This window comes from Dipodomys spectabilis, unplaced genomic scaffold (assembly GCF_019054845.1).
Source record: "Dipodomys spectabilis isolate Male_0828 unplaced genomic scaffold, ASM1905484v1 ptg000024l, whole genome shotgun sequence".
Lineage (NCBI taxonomy): Eukaryota > Metazoa > Chordata > Mammalia > Rodentia > Heteromyidae > Dipodomys > Dipodomys spectabilis.
In genome coordinates this window covers 20778114-20801330 of record NW_024870701.1, presented here as the reverse complement: position 1 = coordinate 20801330, position 23217 = coordinate 20778114, and the positions used below count along the sequence as shown (strand labels likewise).

The window sequence follows — 23217 nt, the reverse complement described above, 5'->3', positions numbered from 1 at the left end:
CCCCTTTGTCTTTTGTCTCACCATTTAGTTGTTCCCCTTCCCTTCCCTAGTTCAGATAAATATATATAAAATGCCCAGGGGAGGGTCCATTGTTTACCTATCTGAAAATGTTGCAGTGAAACTCCATTACACAAATAATGTATGCTGAAACTCCTCTGTACATTACCTTTACCATAAAATTAAATTAAAATGGAAAGACTTGGAAAAAATTATATTAAATAAAGTAAACCAGGCCCAAAGAAACATAGGTCCCATGGTTTCCCTTATTTGTAGTATAATATATGTCTGAGACAAGCAGAAACAGTCAGATAAGTTGATATTAGGCAAAATGAACCCCAAGATAAGGGCTCAAATGACTTTTCTTTCTTGCAATTGTTGCTAACATATTTATAGGATGATTTCTTTGTTGCTTTGTATGTCCCTCTCCCATGGTATAACCCCTGTTTTCACTGTATTTGATGTTGGTATAATTCGTGGAGGGGAAGGGAAAAACCAAATTGTTTAAATAGTGATACAGGTGGACCCATTGCAACAATGAGGTGTACAAATTGTTATGTCGAAAAACGAACTTTACAACTTTGGTGAGGGGTGGAGTGGGGAGGGGAGGGGGAAACGGGAAGGGAAGATGGGAAGGGAAAACAAAGGAGGAGGCAGCAATGCTTGATAAGAAATATACTCATTACCTTGCCCATATAATTGTAACCCCTCTGTATGGTATTTTCACAATAAAAAATATGTAAAAAAAAAAAAACCAAATAATGTATGTGAACAAAAATAAAAAGAAAGGGCTGGGAAGGTGGCTCAGTGGTAGAGTGCTTGCCTTGCATGCATGAGGCCCTGGGTTCAATTCCCCAGCACCACATAAGCAAAAAGAAAAAAAGCCAGAAGTGGCGCTGTGGCTCAAGTGGTAGAGCGCTAGCCTTGAGCTGAAGAGCTTAGGGACAGCGCCCAGGCCCAGAGTTCAAGCCCCACAACTGGACCCAAAAATAAATAAATAAATAAAAAATAAATAAAAAGAAGAAAAAATAAAAGAGAAAGTAAGAAAAAGAAAGGAGGGAGAGAGAGAGTAGGTCTACCACATTTGCTTTAGTTGTGGAGAGTATTAAAGAACTTTCTAGAAGGTCCATTAAAACACAAGAGAAAGGGAATTGCATTTTAAATGAAAACCAGTGGATAGCAAACCTAAGAGTAAACCTTTGAAGATTTGGAACCACTGTAAGCCTGCTTGTAAGTAGGAACAAGAGAGACATGAATGGGAAGCCTCTGATTTCAGTAATGTGTCTAGATGCAATATAAACCCAAAAATGTCACAGATCTCAAGTGCAAAAGAGCCCTAAAACTGACAGGAAATCAAATTTCCCAAGCTTTTTTTATGTTAGTGTTAAATATTAATTTATGTCCCAAACAGAAGCTGGACACTAAACCAATGAAGAACATTCTACCTGATAAAAGATATGCAAATATCTTTATAAATATACAGTATCATTTATAATGTTGACAAGTCAGAAAAACACACCAGCTTTTACTGAAAAGATAGGATGCAAATACAGACATTATCCTTTATTTCCTGAAACACACACACCCACATACAAAATCTATTTTATTTTCAGCTCCCCAGATGGCAACAAATTGCATATATTATTCAAAGACTCTTCTGTCCCAACTCACCTCGTATACAAACCAGATTCACCTACAGGAACCTCAAACGCTAAAATGTGTTATTTTGAAAACCAATCAATTATCAGAATTGTCAAAAGTGTGGTACAAATACCATTAGGACACATATCATCTTCGGATATGTTAAATAAAAGCCTTAAAAAGAAATCCAATCAAAATAGAAAACAAATAAATCTAACATTTGTCAAGTAAGAGTACAGCCAAGGGCAGCAGCTCAGGGCAACAGGCTGCTTTGTGAGCACAGGTTTCATCAATTATTCCTTTTGTCTCCTTAATAATACGTGAGGTATAAAGCCCCAGAAGGCAGCAGGATCCTTTCTGCAGGTCACTATGGCTGCCAAGAGCTAGCTCTACCAAGTGACCTCACTCACTTGGTCCACAACAGACCTGAGCTGGACCCCGGAGCTGAGAAATGATGCGCTGCTGAGCACTGACTTTCCAAAGGGAAGGTGCTGCCGAGAGAGGTCCCAATGTGCACTTCTTTGTTCTTGTGTGTCTATGAGTGTTGACCCCTCTGCCCTTCTCTTTGTTCCCTCCTCCTCTCTCCCCAGGCTCTCCTTCACATCATTCCACAATGCCAAGAGAAAAGTCACAATGAAAAGAGAGGAATAATCAGAATCAAGAGACCAGAGGGCCCATCTCTGATCTGCCCTGTGAGTTTGATGAGGCCTTGGATTCCAAAGTATGTGACAAGACATCAATGGAATCAATGTGGCTAAATTAAAAGGTGTACAACAGGCTGTGTTTTACACACAGCTGTTGGAAAAGGAGGAGATGCAGCTATCAGGCTCTGCGAGTGCATGTAGGAACTGAGCTGGTGCAAAATTCCCGATAACACCCAACAAGGAGAACAGGAGAACTGAGAACCTAGGCCTGCACAAAGTGGGGAAAAAATAATTAAAAGTGGCAAATGTTGAATACTGACTGTGCTTACTGATTGGTTCAAGCTGGTATGGCTGTGTTTGTAATTATTAAAACAAAAACATGCATTTTACGAAATTTGGAGTACCTAGGATCTCTAAAGCATGGTAGGATTTTTGTAGAATTGGCGAATGGCCCCTGGTAGGTAAGAATACAAACCAGTTGAAAGGTAAGGATTCAATGCAGATTCACGAAGCACTCATTTGCAGGCATGTAGGTTGGGTACACATACTTTGCCTCTACGGCTAGCCTAAGAACACAGATCACAATAGCAAGTCAGGGCCTGAAAAGGACAAAAACGGAGGAGAGGGAGATATATTGACTACCATGGGGTGAATGATTTGGCATCTTAATTCCTATTGAGCAACAGAGTCTCTTGGAAATCTCAGTCAAATCCTTTAGCACAGAGCATAAACATGGATTTTAGAAGTTCACCTGTTTCGCTAAATAAAGGATTAAGTACTGTCTATTTTTAATGAGGTAATACATCATTATCATGTTTTCTTCTAATCTGCTCAAATGTAGAAAACTATTTTGTGGTGTGTGTGTGTGTGTGTGGTATTAAGAGTTTGAACTCAAGGATGCATGCCTTGAATAGGCAGATCAGAAAGTGCTGTACCACTCTTAAGTGTAGTTATTTTTAGATCATATCTCATATTTTTTTACCCAGAACCAGTCTGGACCATATTCCTCCTATCTATGCTTTTGGTGTAGCTGAGATTCCAGGAGCTGAGATTACCACTTCATCTGGGCAAAATGCAGAATTTTAAACTCTCACTGTCTTATTTATTATTTCTTTAATATTTAATTTTATTTAATGTAGAAATTATTTTATTTAAATGGCACTGTGGCTCAAGTGGTATAGTGCTTGCCTTGAGCTAAAGAGCTGAGGGACAGTGCCCAGGCCCAGAGTTCAAGCCCTACAATTGAGAAAAAAAAAAAGAAATTATTTTATTTAATAGTTAAGATTTCTTCTTCATGAAGCCTAGCTCAAAGGAATTTCAGTAATACTGGTATTTAACTTGCTTTTTCTTGTTAAGTTAATAAACTTAACTCCCTTCTCACCTAGTGCTAAGCCTCCTGTTCAAGACAAATCCCCTCTGCTTCTCTTCTATTACCACATATCTACTGAAAGCCCATGGAACTAGAAGTTCTATCTAACCAGGAGATTCATCTACCTGGTGGTGTAATTATGGTAATGACTGACATTCATGTGGAGATTTCCACGTGGAGTTTCTGTTTTGAGTGCTTTACCTGTATCAAGTCCTTTCTACAAATAGATCCTACAATAGGTAGAAAAATAACTCAATTAAAAAAATTCTAGGGCTGGGAAGGTGGCTTGGGGTAGAATGCTTGCCTTGCATGCATCAGCACCACATAATTCCTCAGCACCACATAAGCAGAAAAAAGCCAGAAGTTGCACTGTGGCTCAAGTGGCAGAGTGCTAGCTTTGAGTTGAAGAGCTGAGGGACAGCGCCCAGGCCCAGAGTTCAGGCCCTATGACGACTATATATACACATACCTGGTAGGTAAGAATACAAGCCAGTTGAAAGGTAAGGATTCAATGCAGATTCACAAAGCGCTCGTTGTAAGCATCTAGGTTGGGTACACATACTTTGCCTCTTGCCTCTTCGGGTAGCCTAAGAATACACACACACACACACACACACACACACACACACACACACACACATGCATATATTATATTGAAAATAATTCCATAAATCAAAATCCCAAGAAGGTATAGTGAGGGTGTTGGTTGTTCACAGTAGTGAGTCCTTCCTCAGCTGAATTAAGAGAATGTCTCCAGATAGGGTTACAAAAGGGAGTTTCCTGTAATCTACACTTGGCCACCATATTTAAGTCTCTGGGAACAATTTTTATACTAAGCACTCAGTGGGGCCGCTATGCCTGTGGATTCAGCTGACTACAGATTACAAACACAACTACCACATGAGAGATTTTAACTGAGAAGGAGGTGTCAGGGGGAGAAGGGAAGGAGAAACTACGACTCAGAATTTTGTCTTGCCTGATGTAATAAGTAGGGGAGACATTAAAAAAAAGGAACAGTGTTTTTCTTATTATCAAGCGAGAGGACTTAGCATGAAGACTGCAGAGGAAGCTTCTCATTTAACCTGGCAAAATGATAACAGAACGACTCCTCCTTGGGTCTTACATGAGCTCTAATGGGCAGCAAACACCGGAAGTTTGCACTGAGACACAAAGAGCCTGACCATACACATTCAAAAAGTTTTCTTGACTACACAGTTGGAGTTCAGAGCATGGAGTGAAGTGCTGAGATCAGCGGCTTTGGGCAACCACATGAGAGTGCCCCCTGCTGGATTATGCAGAATGGGGCCTGACTACAGATGTGTCCACAAACCACATGCTTGTTGTACAATGTACAATGCCACATGTTTATTATACAAATTCCAGGGCATTGACTTAAGTGTGAGTTATGGCAAATTTAAGGTGGTGGGCCAGCAGCCACTGTCAGTGAGGTTTGGGGTTCCAGCAGAGAGTAACAGTTTACAAGGATACCAACTTTGTTTACTCACTTACGTTAGAGTATCATACACTCTTCATTAAAGTTGAGTTTTGTTTTCCCTGTTCACTTTGTTTTTATGAGTGAATAAGTGACTTCAAAGTGAATCCTTTATGAACTCTGCCACTGAGAGACAATTTATGGACTTTTAGTATAAGGTTTACAGAATCAGCCAGGCACTGGTGGCTCTTGCCTATTATCCTAGCTACTTAGGAGGTTGAGATCTGAGGGCCATAGCTCGAAGACAGCCCAGGCAGGAAAGTCTGTGAGACTTGTCTTCAATTAACCATTAGAAAACTGGAAGTGGAGTTATGCCTCAATGTGGTAAGAGTGCAAGTTTTGAGCAACAAAGCTCAAGGACAGTGCCCAGGCGCTGAGTTCAAGCCCCATGACCAACAAAAGAAAAATAAATAAATAAAAAGGTTTACAAAATCATTAGTTTAGGGGCTGGGAAAGTGGCTCAGTGGTAGAGCGCTTGCCTTGCATGCATGAGGCCCTGGGTTTGATTCCTCAGCACCATATAAGCAAAAAGAAAAAAGCCGGAAGTGGCACTGTGGCTCAAGTGGCAGAGCGCTAGCCTTGAGCTGAAGAGCTGAGGGACAGCGCCCAGGCCCAGAGTTCAGGCCCCACGACCGGACCAAAAAAAAACAAACAAACAAACAAAAAAAGAATCATCAGTTTAAAACAAATACTAATTTACATGGTCAAGCTTTCAAGCTTTTACCTTTACATTAAAAAAAAATCATTCTAAGAACTTTGTTGCTAAGAACTAACTTTTCCCATCACTGTTACATTGTTCAGATTCAGCCCACAAACAGCACTCACAAGTAAAGTGTCTTTTTCCTCTGAATCTGCTAACAAGAAAGCTCAAAATATCTAGATAGACTTTTTCCCCCCTACTTGGCCACATGAAGTAGCTTATTTAGATTCTGAAGCCTCGGCTAGCTCTTGCCTTTTGAGCCCTTCCATCCATCATATTCAAAGAGAAATGCTTTCTCTCTAGCAGCCAAACTAATTTTTCAAGCTCTTAGAGACGTGCAATTGCTATCTGTGTTACTTAATGAATCCTTGGCTGTTCCTCCTCCCCCTGCCTTGTTGCTCCTGTTTTTCATATTCTTTCATTCTAGATGACTGGTTGCAAATTGTCTCTATTTTGTAGTTTTCTCAAAGTCAACAACAAGGTGACAAAGGCTGTGGTCTGCATTGAAGTGGTAACTTTCTCCTCAGTGTATTATCTTCTCCTGAGGACTTTGTAAGCAGGATCTCAGCTCTTCCTCTATCAGCATGAAGCCCTTACCAACTTATTCAAAATCCAATCTGGGTACTGAAACACAATTTAAAAATTAGCTACATATATATTTATATAGAGACATATTACATATATATATATATATATATATATAAATGTCTCTCTGTAAATGTCTATATAAAAGACATTTAAATCCAGATTTTCAATGATTACACTTCTTTAGCCTAAGGTAATGCCTTTTTTAACTAATATATTATTTAAAATTCACCTCACTATTGCAAATAATGAGCCAAGGCAACTACTACTAGAAAGGCTGCAATTACTTACCACTCATTGTTCCCATTGCTTCAATGCAGAAAACTCTCGCCCTAGTGTCAGAGGTCAGTATGGGCTACCATTCATGTGCTGTGTCCCTCTAGTGCCTATCAACCCACTCCTTCCTATTTGCTGTGTGCATGTGTGTACTTGGTTTTCTATATTGTTTTTATTTCTATAGTTTTTATTTCTATATTGAGCTTCTCTCATTATTGATTACAAAAGTTATGTACTCTCAAATGCTAAGAAACACAGGCAGGTAAAGTAAAATGAAGAATATCCATGATGTCCACCAATGATCCATCTCATATATTGTTTTCTGTGACAACTGGATTATGATACTCATGTTTTATAACCTACTTGGTTTAATCAATTTGTTCTTGGATTTATAGATTATATCACATCTTCTCCACTATAGATACTAGGTAAAAAAAAAAATATATATATATATATATACATATATATATATTATTTTAAAAGAAACAAGGTAAACCCACAAAAATCTGTGCTGAAAAAAACATAAAAGTTTCAAAGCACCATGGTTATCAACATTAGAAAATCCTGGCTAAAGATAGATTCTTTTTTCTCCCCACCAAATCTTCACTCTGACAAAACTGCTTCCAGGCTAAATTGCTTAGAACCTCAATTATGAAATGGGTCTTCATCTTCTCAAGGGCTTCCAATATTTTCCAGTGGACATTGTTCCCCCTTTTCATGTAACGTGAAGGTAGTATGTTCTGACTTGCTCTGTTGCTTTATTTATTTTTTACTTTTTTTAAACTGGTACTGGGGCTTGAACTCAGGACCTCACATTTACTAAGCAAGTGCTTTACCCCTTGTCTCTTGTCTCAACCCCTTTTTGCATTGTTCATTTTTGAGATAGGGAACAAATTAACCTACTTCATGGACATTACTGCATTTCCTATACATGGTAGAAGATAACAGCATTAAAATCTAGGAATTTAATTAGTAATTTCAAGCTCTTGGCATATTCTAAAACTGTCTCCACCAGGAAAATATACATACAATTATAGGGGTTTTTTTTTGCTTTCAAATGTGATAACCACAGTTATTGTTAAGCCAGATATTCTTCATACTAGTCAAGACTTTCTGCAACTCCCTATTCCTGTTCTCAACAAGTGTCCTGATAGTCAGCATGGCCTATGGAACTCCATGACCATACTCCTCCATTGCTTTGTGTACTCCTCCCTTTCCTAGGCTTGGCATGGGTTGGTCCTTACCACTGCCCCCAGCAGTAGTATTGAAGCCTTGGAGAATGCAGTGTCAGGGAACAGGAATGATGGTAATGATTCTAGTTGGAGGACCTAGCAAGATATACCTAACAGAAATTAAAGACTTTGAGGGATGATTCACATGTGCTTCTCCTGTTTATAAATGGCAGCACTTGGTACTTGTTGTCTCTGATTCACTGCTTAAACTGGAGATGTGGAAGTTAGATAGCTTATTCCACTTATTAAGGTTGCATGGAATATAAGGTTACTCATGATGAATGTCTTTCTCATTGTTTTTCCATAGAATTTCTACAAGTACAAATCTTACTGAGCCCTATCACACCAAGTATCATTTATGCAAAGTGTTGTGGAGTTTACAAGCATTGGTAAAATGCAGCAAATTCGCCTTACAATGAGTGTGAGTAACATGTCTGACCACGTCCACTAATTTCTGTTCTGTCTATCGCTGTTTCCACTTTGACAGCAGGACTGAATTGTTCCTTCCAAGATAATGTTCTTCCCAAAGCTGTATATATTTACCACATTGGGCCTTTACTTTTAAGCCTGCCAATCTCAGAAATAGGATAGCTAAGAAACACCTAAATGAAGTATATGAAATAGGATAGTTAAAAAACACCCAAATGAATTATATGTTTAATATTATAAATAATTTCAGACCTCTGAAGGTCTGTATAAATAAGACCATTCAGGGAAAATGTGGAGGAGGTAACAACATAGATAGGACTAGAAGAATGAATATGCAGGATTGAAAACTTCTGTGCCATTAAAAAAAAAAAGACATACTATGGGAAGGAAAAAAAAGCAAGATAGAAGGTGGTATTGCCAATTAGATTATGCACACTATCTTTCAAGAGGACTTAGGAGGATCTTTTCATCTTCTTTGCTAGTCTGCATGAACGTTCTGTTCACTTCGCACTCACAGGCTTCTCTGGTGTAGCTTAATTACATGCTCACTTTCTGGCCAGGAACCATATTCTAAGGACATAAGAATTTTGCGACAAATAAACATTATAATAGATGGAATTCTCAGAAACTCTACTGTCATTTAACTTCATCTTCCTGCCATTTGACATTCCATATTTATTCAGAACTGAACGTATGAAATATTCATTTTCTTCCAGAGCAAGGTCATATAGCTGTACAACATATTAATCTGCAAACATGATTACTGTGTTACTCCTATCATTTGTGCAATGCTACTTTTCTCCTAAGTAGCATGAGGAAAAAAGCTGGATAGATAAGTGGGAATTCTAGTCTAGAAAAGACAACAGCATTATTTTGTTCAAATCAAACTCTTTATTACATAAAGTGCTCTTGGTAAATTATTTCAAAAAACTTCTGAAAATTCGGTTTGCATCAAAAAAGAATTTATTGAAGAAACATTTTTACATTATCTCTATGAATATGTAAAAAAATCCTATGTTCAATACTAATATTTGCAGTCATAATACCTTTTGGCCAGTTGCTAAGATAGCTACATTTTCATATTCTATTTTACATATTTTCAACTTATGAGAGGTAAGAACTGTGTTTTGCAAAACAAGCAGCAATATTTATAATGATGCAAAAATGAGTGCATAAATATAATCACCCCCTACCCATCCTTCTCTCCCCACCTCCAGAGACTGAAACATGGCTCCCTCTGAACTGCAACTGCTCCTGAGTGGGTCCAGGCACACCTCAGCTCCCCAGTGCTGTCCACTGAGGCAGCAAGCAGGGTCGTATCGCAGTCAATGCTGGGACGCATTCACTGCCATCTCTGTGTACTAACTAGCTCCTTTCCCAGGCTCCCAGACAAAGTCTCCTTTGAAACAATCTAAAAAGCAGGAGCCACAAAGTATAATGTTTTGTAAATTTTAAAATAAAACTATGTATGGTAGGCAAAAATCAAAATGAAATATTGATGGAAAAATCAACTTCTAAACTGAGAAATCAGTCCAAATTATTTTACTTGCCGGAAGAAAAAGGTGTGGCTTTAATCCTAGCTACTTGGGAATCAGAGATCAGAAGGATCAGGGTTTGAGGCTAGCAAAGACAAAAATCCTTGCAAGACTCCATCTCCACAGAAAAACCTGAACATGCTGGGATGAGCCTAGCATTCCAGCTATGGCAGAAAGCATCAAATAGGAGAACTGAAGTCCACTTGAATTGGGCAAAAAAGCAGGACCCTATCTTAAACTAACTGAAGCAAAAAAGTCTGGAGGTGTGGCTAAACTGGTAGATTTCCTAGAGTGAAGTCCTGAGTTTCAATCCCAGTACAAAAACAAACAGCAAAGACATAAACTGAGAATTTCACCATAAAACTCCTCCATAATTCTTTTTTTTAATTTATTTTTTGGTTGGTCGTGGGGCCTGAACTCTGGGCCTGGGCGCTGTCCGCTGTCCCTCAGCTCTTCAGTTCAAGGCTAGCGCTCTACCACTTGAGCCACAGCATCACTTCTGGCTTTTTCTGCTTATGTAGAGCAGAGGAATCAAACTCAGGGCCTCATGCATGCAAGGCAAGCACTCTACCACTGAGCCACCCAGCCCCATTCTCCGTAATTCTTATAATTTGTACATAAATCTGAAATAGGCTTCTCATTTATCCTGATAACATGTATACATTATAAGGCATATGTATATGCAGTATTTTAAAACAAATTCCCAAAGACTATAGAAATAACAACTGATAAAGCAAAATCCATTCAGGACACTTTCTCCTCTGTTCCTTGGAAGTCTTCATGAAAATACCAGTTGCTCCTAATGAAGGTGTTCTTACTAAGTCAAACGTCTTGATGGGCTAAATAATTTCATTTTCTCCAGTACTACAAAATTAAAAACAAACAACATAGAAAATAGTTTACTTAACAGTTCATGAAGAAAAACAAACAATAGTCTATACTTTCCCAAAGACTCATATTAAAATAAAAATAAATTATTTTTAAATGCCATCAAAAAGGATTATGACTTAATACCTTGTACACAATTCTGGAGAAAATATTTGGGGGAGAAGTGGTTTGCCTTCTGTGAGTTCAAGATGATCCACTTGTTATAGGGGATGAAAAAATATCATTCAGGACTAGGAAGGCAAACATTAGACTGAATTCTGTGGCAATGAGATTAATGCTGTGAGGTGTGCTTCATTCTTAAAACTACATTATTAGAGAGACTCTGACAATCTGTATTGTATGTATTCCCAAATGTACTTGCTTCTCTTCAAAATTTCCTATTCGTAGTCTGGACATTAAAGCACAAGAAGTAGCTGGAAAAGAAAAGTCAACAAACCACTATTTAGGGGCAATATACCACAGTGTTCAGTATCATGACAAGTAGAAGTTGGAGAAAAGAAAACCTGCTACCAGTCTGTCTGTGTAGGCAAGAGTATGCACAGGTCTATTTAAAAAATGTGAATACATGCACATGTAAAATGTGCCTGGCGCTGATGGCTTACACTTGCCATCCTAGCTACTCAGGAGACTGTGAACTGAGGATCCTGGTTCGAAGTCTGGCTTGGCAAGGAAGTCCATGAGATTCTTTATTTCTAATTAATCATCAAAATACCAGAAGTGTTGCAACTATGAGAAGTACAAGTTGTCATGTTGAAAACGAACTTTACAAAAACTTTGGTGCAGGGTAGGGGGACTGGGGGGGGGGGGCGGAGGGAGGCTGGGAAGGGATGTAAAAGGTAAACAAAGGAGAAGGCTGCAATGCTTGATAAGAAATGTACTCATTATCTTGCCCATGTAATTGTAACTCCTCTGTACAGTATGTTCACAAAAAATTAAAATTAAAAAAAAAAAAAATACCAGAAGTGGTGCTGTGGCTCAAGTGGTAGAGCACTAGCAAAAAGGCTCAGGGACAATGTCTAGGCACTGAGTTTCAAGCTCTATGACCAACAAAAAAAAGTGAAAAATGTCAAGATTCTGACTGCTTTTTATCTGATATAATTGAAGACAGAAATTCTGAAAAACTGAATGTAAGATTTATTTTTGATGCTAATAACAGAAATGTAATTTTCAATTTCAAAATCAATGCAAGTAAATTAATTCAAGACACTATCAAAGAAATAAACTTTAAAGAAATGGTTCTTAACACTCATAAAATCATACATATTGGGCTGGGAATGTGGCTTAGTGGTAGTGTGATTGCCTAGTGTACATGAAGCACTGGGTTTGATTCCTCAGTATCATATAAATAGAAAAAACTGGAAGTGGCACTGTGGCTCAAATGGTAGAGTGGTAGCCTTGAGTAAAAGAAGCTCAGGGATAGTGCCCAGGCCTTGAGTTCAAGCCCCAGGACTGGCAAAAAAAATAAAATAAAATAATAAAAATCATACATATTTATTTGTGGCACATACTACATGGCAGGAATGGACTTAGGATGTATAGGACACAGCAAAAATGGCTTCAAACAAAATATGGTGAATGAAATTTGTGTGCAGAGAAAGAATGACACACAAGACACAAACATATACACACATAAAAATACACATTCAAAACAGAGAACCAAACCAGTATGCAGAGAATGTAATATATCAGTATACAGAGATTGTAACACACACATAGGCACATGCAAAAAACACTCAGAACGAAGTTAGTATACACAAAGAATGAAACACACGTATCACTGTAAGGAATCATCATCACCATGGCCAGAGTGTAAGAGCTCTAAGGAAGGTTCTTTTCAAAAGCTATTAGATTAGATAAAGGTTGCAAGTGCAAGTGAAGATCCAGATGACATACCAGAAGTCTAAATATCCTGGAACTATGTGAGTTTATGCATGTTCGTATGTAAGCAAAATGTTGCTATTGAACTGATGGTCTTAAATACTTTTAAGGGCCTCTATGGAAAAAAAGGGTTAATAGTTAATTCTATGTAGCTGTAGCAGTTAGTCCCAAATAATCAATGTCATTCTTCTTAACACACATACAACAGCAACAACAACAACATACGAAAGGGTAAGAAAATAGCAATTAGTATAAGTGACCTTGAAGGAATGAATAGACAAGGACAGACCCCCACCATGAATTACATTCAAGGACTTGAAAATCATCTTTGGAGAACATAAATTACATTTGGTAGAATGATAACTAAACAGGGCATGCTAGCTGAAAATGAGTGAGCATTCTGGTGACTACTGCTTTGCAGTAATTAACTGGAAGACCTGGAAACATCTGTCAGATAGTGTGAGTAACAGTGCTGAATGGAACACAAGATGGCACATGTGGGTCAATGAAGCTGGAGACTAGTTTTGGCCAATGTACAAAGTAAATGCTATCTCATGATATTTATCTCAGACTGGCTGTTCCCAGCAACTCCTTTATGTATCATAGTAACTGGGATATTCGGACAGATGATTTTGTTTTTAATGGTCAGATGAAAGATTAAGGAGAAGAAAAGATAAAAAGATAATTTAAGAAATTGTAAGTAGATTTTAAAAAATCCACAACAAAATGTATTAATGTTTATTAAAGTTTAGATAAAATTAAAACCAGTAACAGCATTATTTAGTAACTGGTATCTATTTTCAAAACCCCAGGTTTGGGTTTAAGACTGGGCTTTGTCACCTAGGAACCTCTGTTTTCCATCTGTAAAGGAAGCCAGGTAATAAGCCTACTTCCCAGGTGTGAGAACTAAATAAGCTGAATGCACTAGAGGAAGTTCCTGCCACATTTAAATGTCTAGCAGTTTGGGGTTGTTTCTTCTGCTGCTGCTTCTAGCTTTTAACTGTTTGGTGCTATTCCTTTCAAGACAATGCAAATCAAATTAAAAGATGTGGGATACAGATGACACAAAATAGCTTTGTGATGGTGATGGTATTTAGTTAAGTAACTGGGAAGGAAATTAACTGGCTCTTTAGAAAATAACGAAATTTAAAAAATGGCTTCAGATAGGAAATTTATTTGGTTACGGACTTCAAAAATTTTGTTTCATTCCATAAAATGTGTTATACTGCTCTTTATTCCTAATGGTACAGATGAGGCCATATTAAGGAAATCGAGAAATGACAGTGAATTCTCTTCTTTTTCAGTCATTTTGTAACTGGAAGGAGGCTCTGTGATTAGACAAAAAGTCACATTCTTCACAGACACAGGATAAGGAAAACTGAATGTAAGGAGAACTGGGTATCTCTAGTTCTAATACAGATTCAGTCAAGTTGACAATATAAATGAAGATTAATGACAAGTACATCCCCATTCTCCAGAGGTACTATCAATTTGTGAAGAGAGACAGACATGACATGGAAAAGCCAGAAACAGAGGAAACCCTGCCATGTGACAGAGTATCACTGAGGAGTCAGGCTCACAGACTTAAGTGAAAAGCTCTACCTTTCCCATGTAGACAAGACTGTACCTCTACCTTTTCCATGCAGACCAGACTAGAAAGCCTCTGAAAGATGATTTCTGCAGAGGGGAGTGTTTCCATGATGTAATTTTCAAGACAATGTCCCAAATAAAAGTATGTTTCGGGAGAAAATCAATTGCCAGACAACTAATATTACAGTGTTTATTTCATCTCTACTCTTCGTACAGAATTCCATGATGGAAGGAAATATACATTCACATTTCTTTTAGAATATAGTTCCTCTTATGCTAAATAAAATTTTGCTAAAATGCAACTATCTACCCTCATTTTTGGATCAATGTCCATAATAATTAATTAGGATGCACTTAAATATACTGTTATAATAAACCCCATGAGTTATTAAAAAATAGTATAGCCCCTTCCCCATTTTTAAAATCATGCTTTCTCTCGTCCATCCTTTGATGTTTTTGTAAATTTTTAGAGAGGGTACTAGAATTTGAATTTCGGTTTCATGCTTGAGCTATGCCCTGGCCCTTTCTCACCCATCTTTAATACAAACAACTAAGAAAAATCATTCTTTTCATTATTAGTTTCATCTGGTAAAATAGTATTCAATGGAAATTAAAAAGTCTCCAGGAAATGGAAACAACAAAAAAAGAAAATGAAAAACAATTTCAAAACTAGACTACTAAAATAAAGTAGTTCATGCAACAGAATTTGAAGCTTAATCTCTAAAGTGAAGCATAACACGTGTGTATCAGTTAAATCTCCCAACTTGGCACAGTTGGTTCATTTCCCTAATTCCTTTCCTTTCTGCATAGGAAACCCTCTCCTGCCATTGAGAGGTAGGGGATATTTTTCCCTCTCAATTAGGACCGTCTTTGTGACCTATTTTAAAGCATTTCTGCTTTCATGTATGCTTGGGGAAGCCAGTCACCATGCTGCATAGAAGTAGCAGGTGTGACAAGAAGTGAGGAGCAGCTGCTTGCCCAACTTGTGTCTGAAGCTTTGTTGGGTCTTCAGACAAGTTTAACAACCAATTAAAGGACTAAGTCCTCCACAGCTAACAAACTGCACTGGTGGGCTTTTGCTAATAAATGCCAGCCGGAAGTTTGAAAGGAATAATAAAAATAATACATCATTATTGTTTTCAGGTTGGTGAGTTTAGAGTTTGTTATGCAGATATAGATAACTGAAATGAGGTATTAGGCAGCAACACAAATTTCCAGTGTGAAACTCTAGGTATGTACTGCAATTGACCAGAAAAAGAAAAAAGAAAAACTACAATCTCCTTTAGATTGAGGAAAATCCACAAAGAGGAGAAATGTGAACTGTTGTAGTCAGAGATGGAACAGACAGAAGTGACCACCGTGATGACAAATCATCTGCTAGAGAAGCATGCAGACATGGAACTTAAAAATTTCTAACCTCAAGCAAACTGCAAGTAGCTGACCATAAGAAAAGAAAAATAAAGGGCTGGGAAGGTGGCTCAGTGGTAGAGTGCTTGCCTTGCATGCATGAGGCCCTAGGTTCAATTCCTCAGCACCACATAAGCAAAAAGAAAACACCCAGAAATGGCACTGTGGCTCAAGTGGTAGAGCGCTAGCCTTGAGTTGAAGAGCTGAGGGACAGCGCCCAGGCCCAGAGTTCAGGCCCCATGACTGGACCAAAAAAAAAAAAAAAAAAAGAAAGAAAAGAAAAATAAAGTATATATATATAGGAGAGAAATTTACAGGATTATGGATGCTATGGTCACTGAAAGCTTCATTTACTCAAAACACAGTATAGTGGTAAGCAAGATTCTGAGAATTAAGAAAATTTCAAAAATTCTATGTGTGGGAACCAAAAGATTTGGGTTCACTTCTTGGTTCTGACCCTAGTCAGTCACATATATGCTCAGTCACACCTGAGCTATAAACTCAGAAATAACTCAAAACGCTCCTTTCATATATATATACCTAGATCTACCACAGACTTTACTTGGACAAGTTACTTATCTTCTGGTTGACTAGATTAATCACCCATGACACACAGAAAGCCTAACTTATACAACAAAATATAACTCACTTTATATTCAGGAAAGGTAAGCATTTTTTAAGTACAAAAGAATAACTCAGATAAGTTGATGTTAGGTGAAATGAACCCCAAGATAAGTATTCAAATGTTTTTCTTTCATGCGATTGTTTCTAACATATTTGTAAGATTATTTCTTTGTTGCTTTGTATGTCCCTCCCCCACGGTATAACCCCTGCTTTCACTGTATTTGATGTTGGTATAATTTGTGGAGGGGAAGTACAAAAACAAATCGTTTAAATAGGAATACAGGTGGACCCAGGGCAACAATGAGATGTATAAGTTGTTATGTCGAAAACAAACTTTACAACTTTGGTGGAGAGTGGGGGGAATGGGAAGGGATGGGAAGGGGAAACAAAGGAGGAGGCAACAATGCTTGGTACTCATTATCTTGCCCATGTAATTGTAACTCCTCTGTACAGTATTTTCACAATAAAAAAAAAAGTAACTCTGAAAGAGATTCCCTTTTGCTCACATAAAAATTTTTAAGTGTACAAGCGTTGAACCATGTGACTAAGTCCAGCCTTTAAGAAATTTGCATTTTCAGGAGGTGACTCTGAGGAAGATGCTTTGTGTACATAAAGGGGGAGCTAAAATAAGCAGCCCTTACTCAACTCATTGATACTAAGAAAAGAAAAAGGAAAAAGAAAAAGTTTGCATTTTAGGATCTTAAGGCCATCAAATTCTTAATGAAAGTATAAAATACAGAGAAATTTAGAAAGATGAATCACAGTGGCACTAAAAATAGCTCTTGAGGCATGATGCCATAGCTCTCAAAAGGCTGATGCACTAGAATTACAATTTGAGGCAAGACCACCCAGAAAAGTTATTGAGATCTTTATCTCAAAACTAAACAGACAAAAGGCCTAGAGAGGCATAGCTTAAGTAGTAAAATAACAGCCTGGAAAACTCATGCCCTGAGTTCAAATAACTACTCAGAAGGAAAACCAAATTTTAGCAGCAAAAAGATCACTGACTGGAAAGCAAAGAAGGAAAGAAGGAAGGAAGGAAAGAAGGGAGGGAGGGAGGGAGGAAGGAAGGAAGGGAGGAAGGAAGGAAGGAAAGAAGGAAGGAAGGAAGGAAGGAAGGAAGGAAGGAAGGAAGGAAGGAAGGAAGGAAGGAAGGAAGGAAAAGAAGGAAAGAATACTAGCTTAGATAGAACACAGTTTTACTGGGCGCCAGTGGTTCATGCCTGTAATCCTAGCTACCCAGAAGGCTGAGATCTGAGGATGATAGTTCAAAGCCAGCCCTGGCAGGAAAGTCCATGGGACTCTTATTTCCAATAAACCACTCAGAAAACCGGAAGTGGCATTGTCACTGTGACTCAAGTGGTAGAGACTCGCCTTGAGCTGAAGAGCTGAGGGACAGCTTCCAGCCCAGAGTTCAAGCCCCACGACCAACAAAAGAACACAGTTTTGAAGGTTTTGAGTGGCCAGAGGCTGGCTTCACTATGAGGTCTGGGAAAAATATTGAATACGTTTAATTTTTTAAAATGCAGTGTAAACTATTTGATCCAATGTCCAGAAGAATAATAACGACAATGGCCAGAAACAGACATTAGAGTTCCAAAAAGCATTTAATTATCCAAGGTATGATCAAGTGAAGAAAAAGATTAAAATGTTAGTCAGAAAATGAAAGAAAAAGAATAATTGAGGAAACTACTGAAGAAACAGGTTTTGGTTACATGCTAAATACTGACTGAGGGAGAAATAATAACAGATTGTCTTTCTGACTGGAGGTAGGGAAAAACAGTGAAGCACATCAGGAATGATTTTACAAGAAAAGCAGCCTAGCAGTTGGGTAAATTTAGCTCAGTGGAAGAGCACTTGCCTGGCAAGTGCAAGGCCCTGAGTTCAGTCATCAGCTCTTGGAGGAAGGTAGAGGTGGAGGTGAGGAAACACAAAGCTGCCTAGTGTTTCTGTTTGTTAACCACTTTCATTATGACGTTCCTAAATTAAATGGATGTTAAATCTGGAGGATTACTATCACAGGCCAGCATGGAAAGGTTCACCCTCACCTATGTACAGATACTATTAATAAAGGGATGACAGGTGTTTGTGGTGTGGGGATAAAGTACTGTCCTCAGATCCTGCACTCCTTTCTGATCACAGCAGCGGATATGATATTCAAAAGCCTCTGTTAAAGCCAAAATTATTTTCAAGAATACTGCCAAAGGCTATCTACAAATTCAGCCTAATACCCATCAATATTCCACATCATTCTTTAATGAAATAAAGACACAAACCAAAAATTCATATGAAATAATAAAAGACCTTGGATAGCAAAAACAATCCTTAGCAGGAAGATCAGTGCTGGAGAAATATCAATACCAAACTTCAAACTCTATTACAAAGCTGTAGTAATAAAAATAGCTTGGTGCTGGCACAAGAACAGGCCTGAGGACCAATAGAATAAAGCTGAAGACCCAACAATGAACCTGCAGATCTATGGCGACCTAATCTTTGATAAGGGAGCCAAAAAAAGAGGATGGAAGAAAGATCGTCTCTCCAACAAATGGTGCTAGCAGCATTGGCTATACATGTGTAGAAAACTGAAATTAGATCCTTATATATCCCCTGTACCAGAATCAATTCCAAATGGATCAAAAACCTCGAGGTAAAAGCAGATACCTTGAAAATATTACAGGAAGGAATAGGGAATACACTAGGGCTCCTTGGCACAGGTTGATGAAAGGAGAGCAGGTTGAAACTTTCTTAATAAAGATGCAGAAACACCACAAATCAAAGAAAGGTTGGGCAAATGGAATTGCATTAAACTGCAGAGCTTCTGCATGGCAAAGGACATTGCTAGCAAGATCAATAGAAAGCCCACAGATTGGGAGAAGATCTTCACCAGCCATATAATGGACAAATATCTAAAATATCCTTAGAGCTCAAAAATTAAATCCCCCAAAACAAGTCATCAAAGAAATAACCAACCCATTAACAAGTGGGCTAAAGACTTAAAGAGAGACTTCTCTGAAGAGGAAAGAAGAATGGTCAATAGACACATGAAGAAATGCTCAACACCTCTCTGGCTATAAAAGAAATGCAAACCAAAACAACATTGAGATTCCACCTCACCCCAGTCAAAATGGCTATAATCAAGAAACCTAATAAGAACAGATGCTGGAGGGGATGTGGCCAAAAGGGAACCCTACTGCATTGTCTGTGGGAATGTAAACTTGCTCAACCACTTTGGAAAGTGGTAGGGAGGTTCCTCAAAAGACTTCACATAGAGCTCCCCTATGACCCAGCAATCCCACTTTTGGGCATTTACCCAAATGATCACAAACCAGGCCATACTAAAGCTACCAGCACATCCATGTTCATTGTAGCATTACTTACTACAGCTACGATACGGAACCAACCCAGATGCCCCTTAATAGATGAATGGATGTAGAAGATGTGGTATATATACACAGTGGAGTTCTATGCTTCCATCAGAAAGAATGACATTGCTTCATTCATAAGGAAATGGAAAGACCTGGAAAAAACTATATTAAGCGAGGCAAGCCAGGCCCAAAGAAATATAGGTTGCATAGCTTCCCTCTGTTGTAATAACTAGAATATGTCTATGATATACTCACCGGGACATCATAATAGCCCAATCGATAAGTGCATAGGGCCAGATATAATTAAGCATATCAAAATGAATTCCCAAGAATTGGAAACAAGAGGTTTATGATCTGTATGTAGTTATTTCTCTCTTTTTTTCCTTTTAGTTTTCTGTACCCTTTATCTTGTATATAAGCGTATCTGATGTGTGGAAGGGAATCACAGAAACAGCAGGACAACGGATGAATAATGCAACAATGATCCTCATTTGACATTATGTTGGAAAGGAACTCTACAATTGGGGGGGGGGCAGAGGGAAGTGGGCAGTGGCAAGTGAGAGAAAACGAGGAAGGGAGTGACGGTGTTTAAAAAGAAATGCATTCAGGACCTTACTTACAACCCCTGCTCATCACTTTTACAACGAAATATGAAAAAATTAAACAGGATTTATAATCAATACTACAAGTGACAAAAGTACCTAAGAAGGCATTCTAAAATTTAGTCACTGCTAAGAAAACTGGATGTTTTGTTGTCAATAATTTCATAGAACATATTCATTTCAGCTACTAGGTAAGTGTCATTAGGCTTGACATAAAAACAAAAAATATGCCACTTGGAAATGTTTCTCTCCAAAGACTTTGCATAGCACAAAGAACAGGCTGATGAACACATGGCTCTCAGAGAACTTACCTGGGCAAACTTGTGAATTTGTTCCACCACGGCAGCAAACAGAGCATGGACACTTTCATCAATCAGACTCTGCATGTAATGTACCGCCTCTTCATCAGACAGGTCCAGACGGAATTTATCCTGAACCTGTAAGGTAACATTCTAATAAATCTTCTAGAGAGGAAAGGTAAATTTAAATAAGTATTATGAAAATATATCATGAGCCAGGCACGGGTGGCTCACGCCTGTAATCCTAGCTACTCAGGAGGGTGAGATCTGAGGATCTCGGTTCAAAGCCAGCGCGGGCAGGAAAGTCCATGAAACTCTTATCTCCAATAAAACACTAGAAAACCGGAAGTGGTGCTGTAGCTCAAGTGGTAGAGTGCTCGCCTTGAGCTGAAGAGCACAGGGACAGCACCCAAGCCCAGAGTTCAAGTGCCATGATGACAAAAAAAAAAAAAAAAAAAAAAAAAGTGAGTTAATTCTATGCCAGTAATGAATTATAACTAATAAAAGGAGCTGAGAGTCATTGTTTTAAGTATGAAGATATACTGCTTTCAAAAACAAAGACAAACTGGGAGAGACTAAGGGGTACATTGTCCAAAAAGAAATATACTCTTTACCTGACTTTGTTATTATAAATCCTCTGTACATCACCTTTATAATAACAATATTTTTTTTAAAAAAGAGACCTACTATTCATTCAACCCAAAGTATTCTTTACATTTTTAATATTCCATATCTAAATATTTGGCTGAAATTGTGACACATTTATACCTGTTATTGTGAAATGAGATCTCCCCCCTTTCACTGACAGAGATCACAGGAACTATGTCACTCACTGAAAAAAATAAGCTACAGATAGAAGATATTCACTTGGCATAATACATGTTCTTTACAAAATAGGACTACCTTCCCTTTAAGGAGGCTTAACTTCCTTACACTTTAATTGGTATCACATTTGCTGACCTCTGTTACATTACCTGTCATTGTGTCATACAGCCTTTTCCATATTTTTCTGTAAGTGTACATTAATTGCACAGTGGGGTTTTATTATACCATTTCATACATCCATATAAACTATTCTGGGCATATTCAGAACACTATTTATCCCCATTCCCATTGTCTGCCTTCCTTCTTCCCTCTGGTGCCTCTACTCAATAGCCTGTCTGTTTTACTTTCCTGTCATTTATTAATTTTTAGTATTAACTGTACCAAGAGTTTTGTTATGGTACTCTGGACATGTGTGTATTCAACTCTAATCAAAATGACCCCCTATGCTGCTTTCTCTCTCCTAGCTTCCTAAGGTTCTGGTCATTTTCTCCAAGATTATTCACTTTGTTCATTGGATAAATCCTACATACTTATCCAATTGTTAAGCTAGACAATTAATATTTCATCTCAGCTCTTGGTATTCCTCTGATGGATTTGCATATGCTGTCATTATACACTCATTTTCCCTTACATTCCTAAACAAACATATGACAGCTATTTCACAGTACTTTTCTGGTCGGTGGGACATCTGGGTCAACTCAAGAGGTTTCTACTCATATTTTTTTCCACTAATTTTGTATCATATTTGCCTGTTTCCTCACATATATAGCAACTTTTTTGTTAAATAATAAACATTCTGAATGGTATTTTATGGAACTGAAAATTATGTTGTGTTCCTGTGGAGATTCATTCTAGAAGGCAGTTAAATTGGTTATTATGAAATATAAACACTAAGCAGTACTGAAACATCTGTTCAGGTTTTTAAATTTCTGGCTTCCTCCTTGAATGGGATATTGGTTTCTGCAGTTTCATATTCAGAAAAAAAATTGTGTCTAAACTGGAGAGGGAAGGTTTATTTTCTCTATGACTCACTTTTCCAAAATTTCTTCCCTTTCTTGGCAATCACAGATAGCTCCTAACAGATCTTTTATAACGTGCATTCATGCTACCACTCAAAACACTCTGAAAAGCACCTCAGAATGAAAGGCTATAAACTTGTAAATTTCTTCCATTGCTGTGCATCTTGCAAAGACAGATATCGTTTGTTGTTTTATTTGATTTGGGTCACTCCCTAGTCCTTCAAACAGTACTGTATTTTTGTATTTTTGTTTTACTTTAACATTGTTATCTGGACCAGTATCCCAGTCTTTGAAATACAAGTACTCTAATATTTAGTACACTTACTGATACTTCAAAATACCAAAGAAAAAAATTAATATCCATAGTAATTATTTCTCCATCTTGGAAATGCAACCACAACCCTTAGTCCTTACAATCCACTTGCAGTCCTCCAGCACACTGGGCCAATTTCAACAACTATTCATTTTTAAGGAACAAAACAGGCTTTCTGAAAGACAGTCATTTAGCCAACAGTGAAAATTTTAGAAGTGGTAATCATATGCTGAAGAGAACATTTTACCATTTCTTTTACCTGCTGCTCAAATTATCTAAAAGAACAGGTGAGACAGAACGTATCAGTTATGACTGCATAAACATATTCCAGTCAATGATGGATCATAGGCCTGACCATCAGCCCGTAAGATTGTAACAGAGCTGACAAGGCCTCAGCACCTAGCGACATCCCACCAGACATCCCACCAGTCTCCAAGTCAAATGCAAGAATGCTCCTCCTATCTGTCGTTACGCCGGTGTAAATAAATCTACCACACTGCTAAAATC

The 23217-nt window shown here is 38.0% G+C and overlaps 1 protein-coding gene across 1 annotated transcript in view; it reads right to left on the bottom strand.

Annotated features, from left to right (window-relative positions):
- Positions 1–10581: 10581 nt before the first annotated feature.
- Positions 10582–23217, bottom strand: part of Pik3c3 (phosphatidylinositol 3-kinase catalytic subunit type 3) — a 110775-nt gene continuing 98139 nt past the window's right edge. Inside the window, exons 24-25 of the mRNA XM_042675166.1 lie at positions 20566–20691; positions 10582–10764 (exon numbers count right to left, since the gene is read on the bottom strand). Of these exons, the coding sequence (XP_042531100.1) occupies positions 10750–10764; positions 20566–20691 (141 nt within the window). The 3' untranslated portion in view covers positions 10582–10749. The remainder of the gene's footprint in view (positions 10765–20565; positions 20692–23217) is intronic.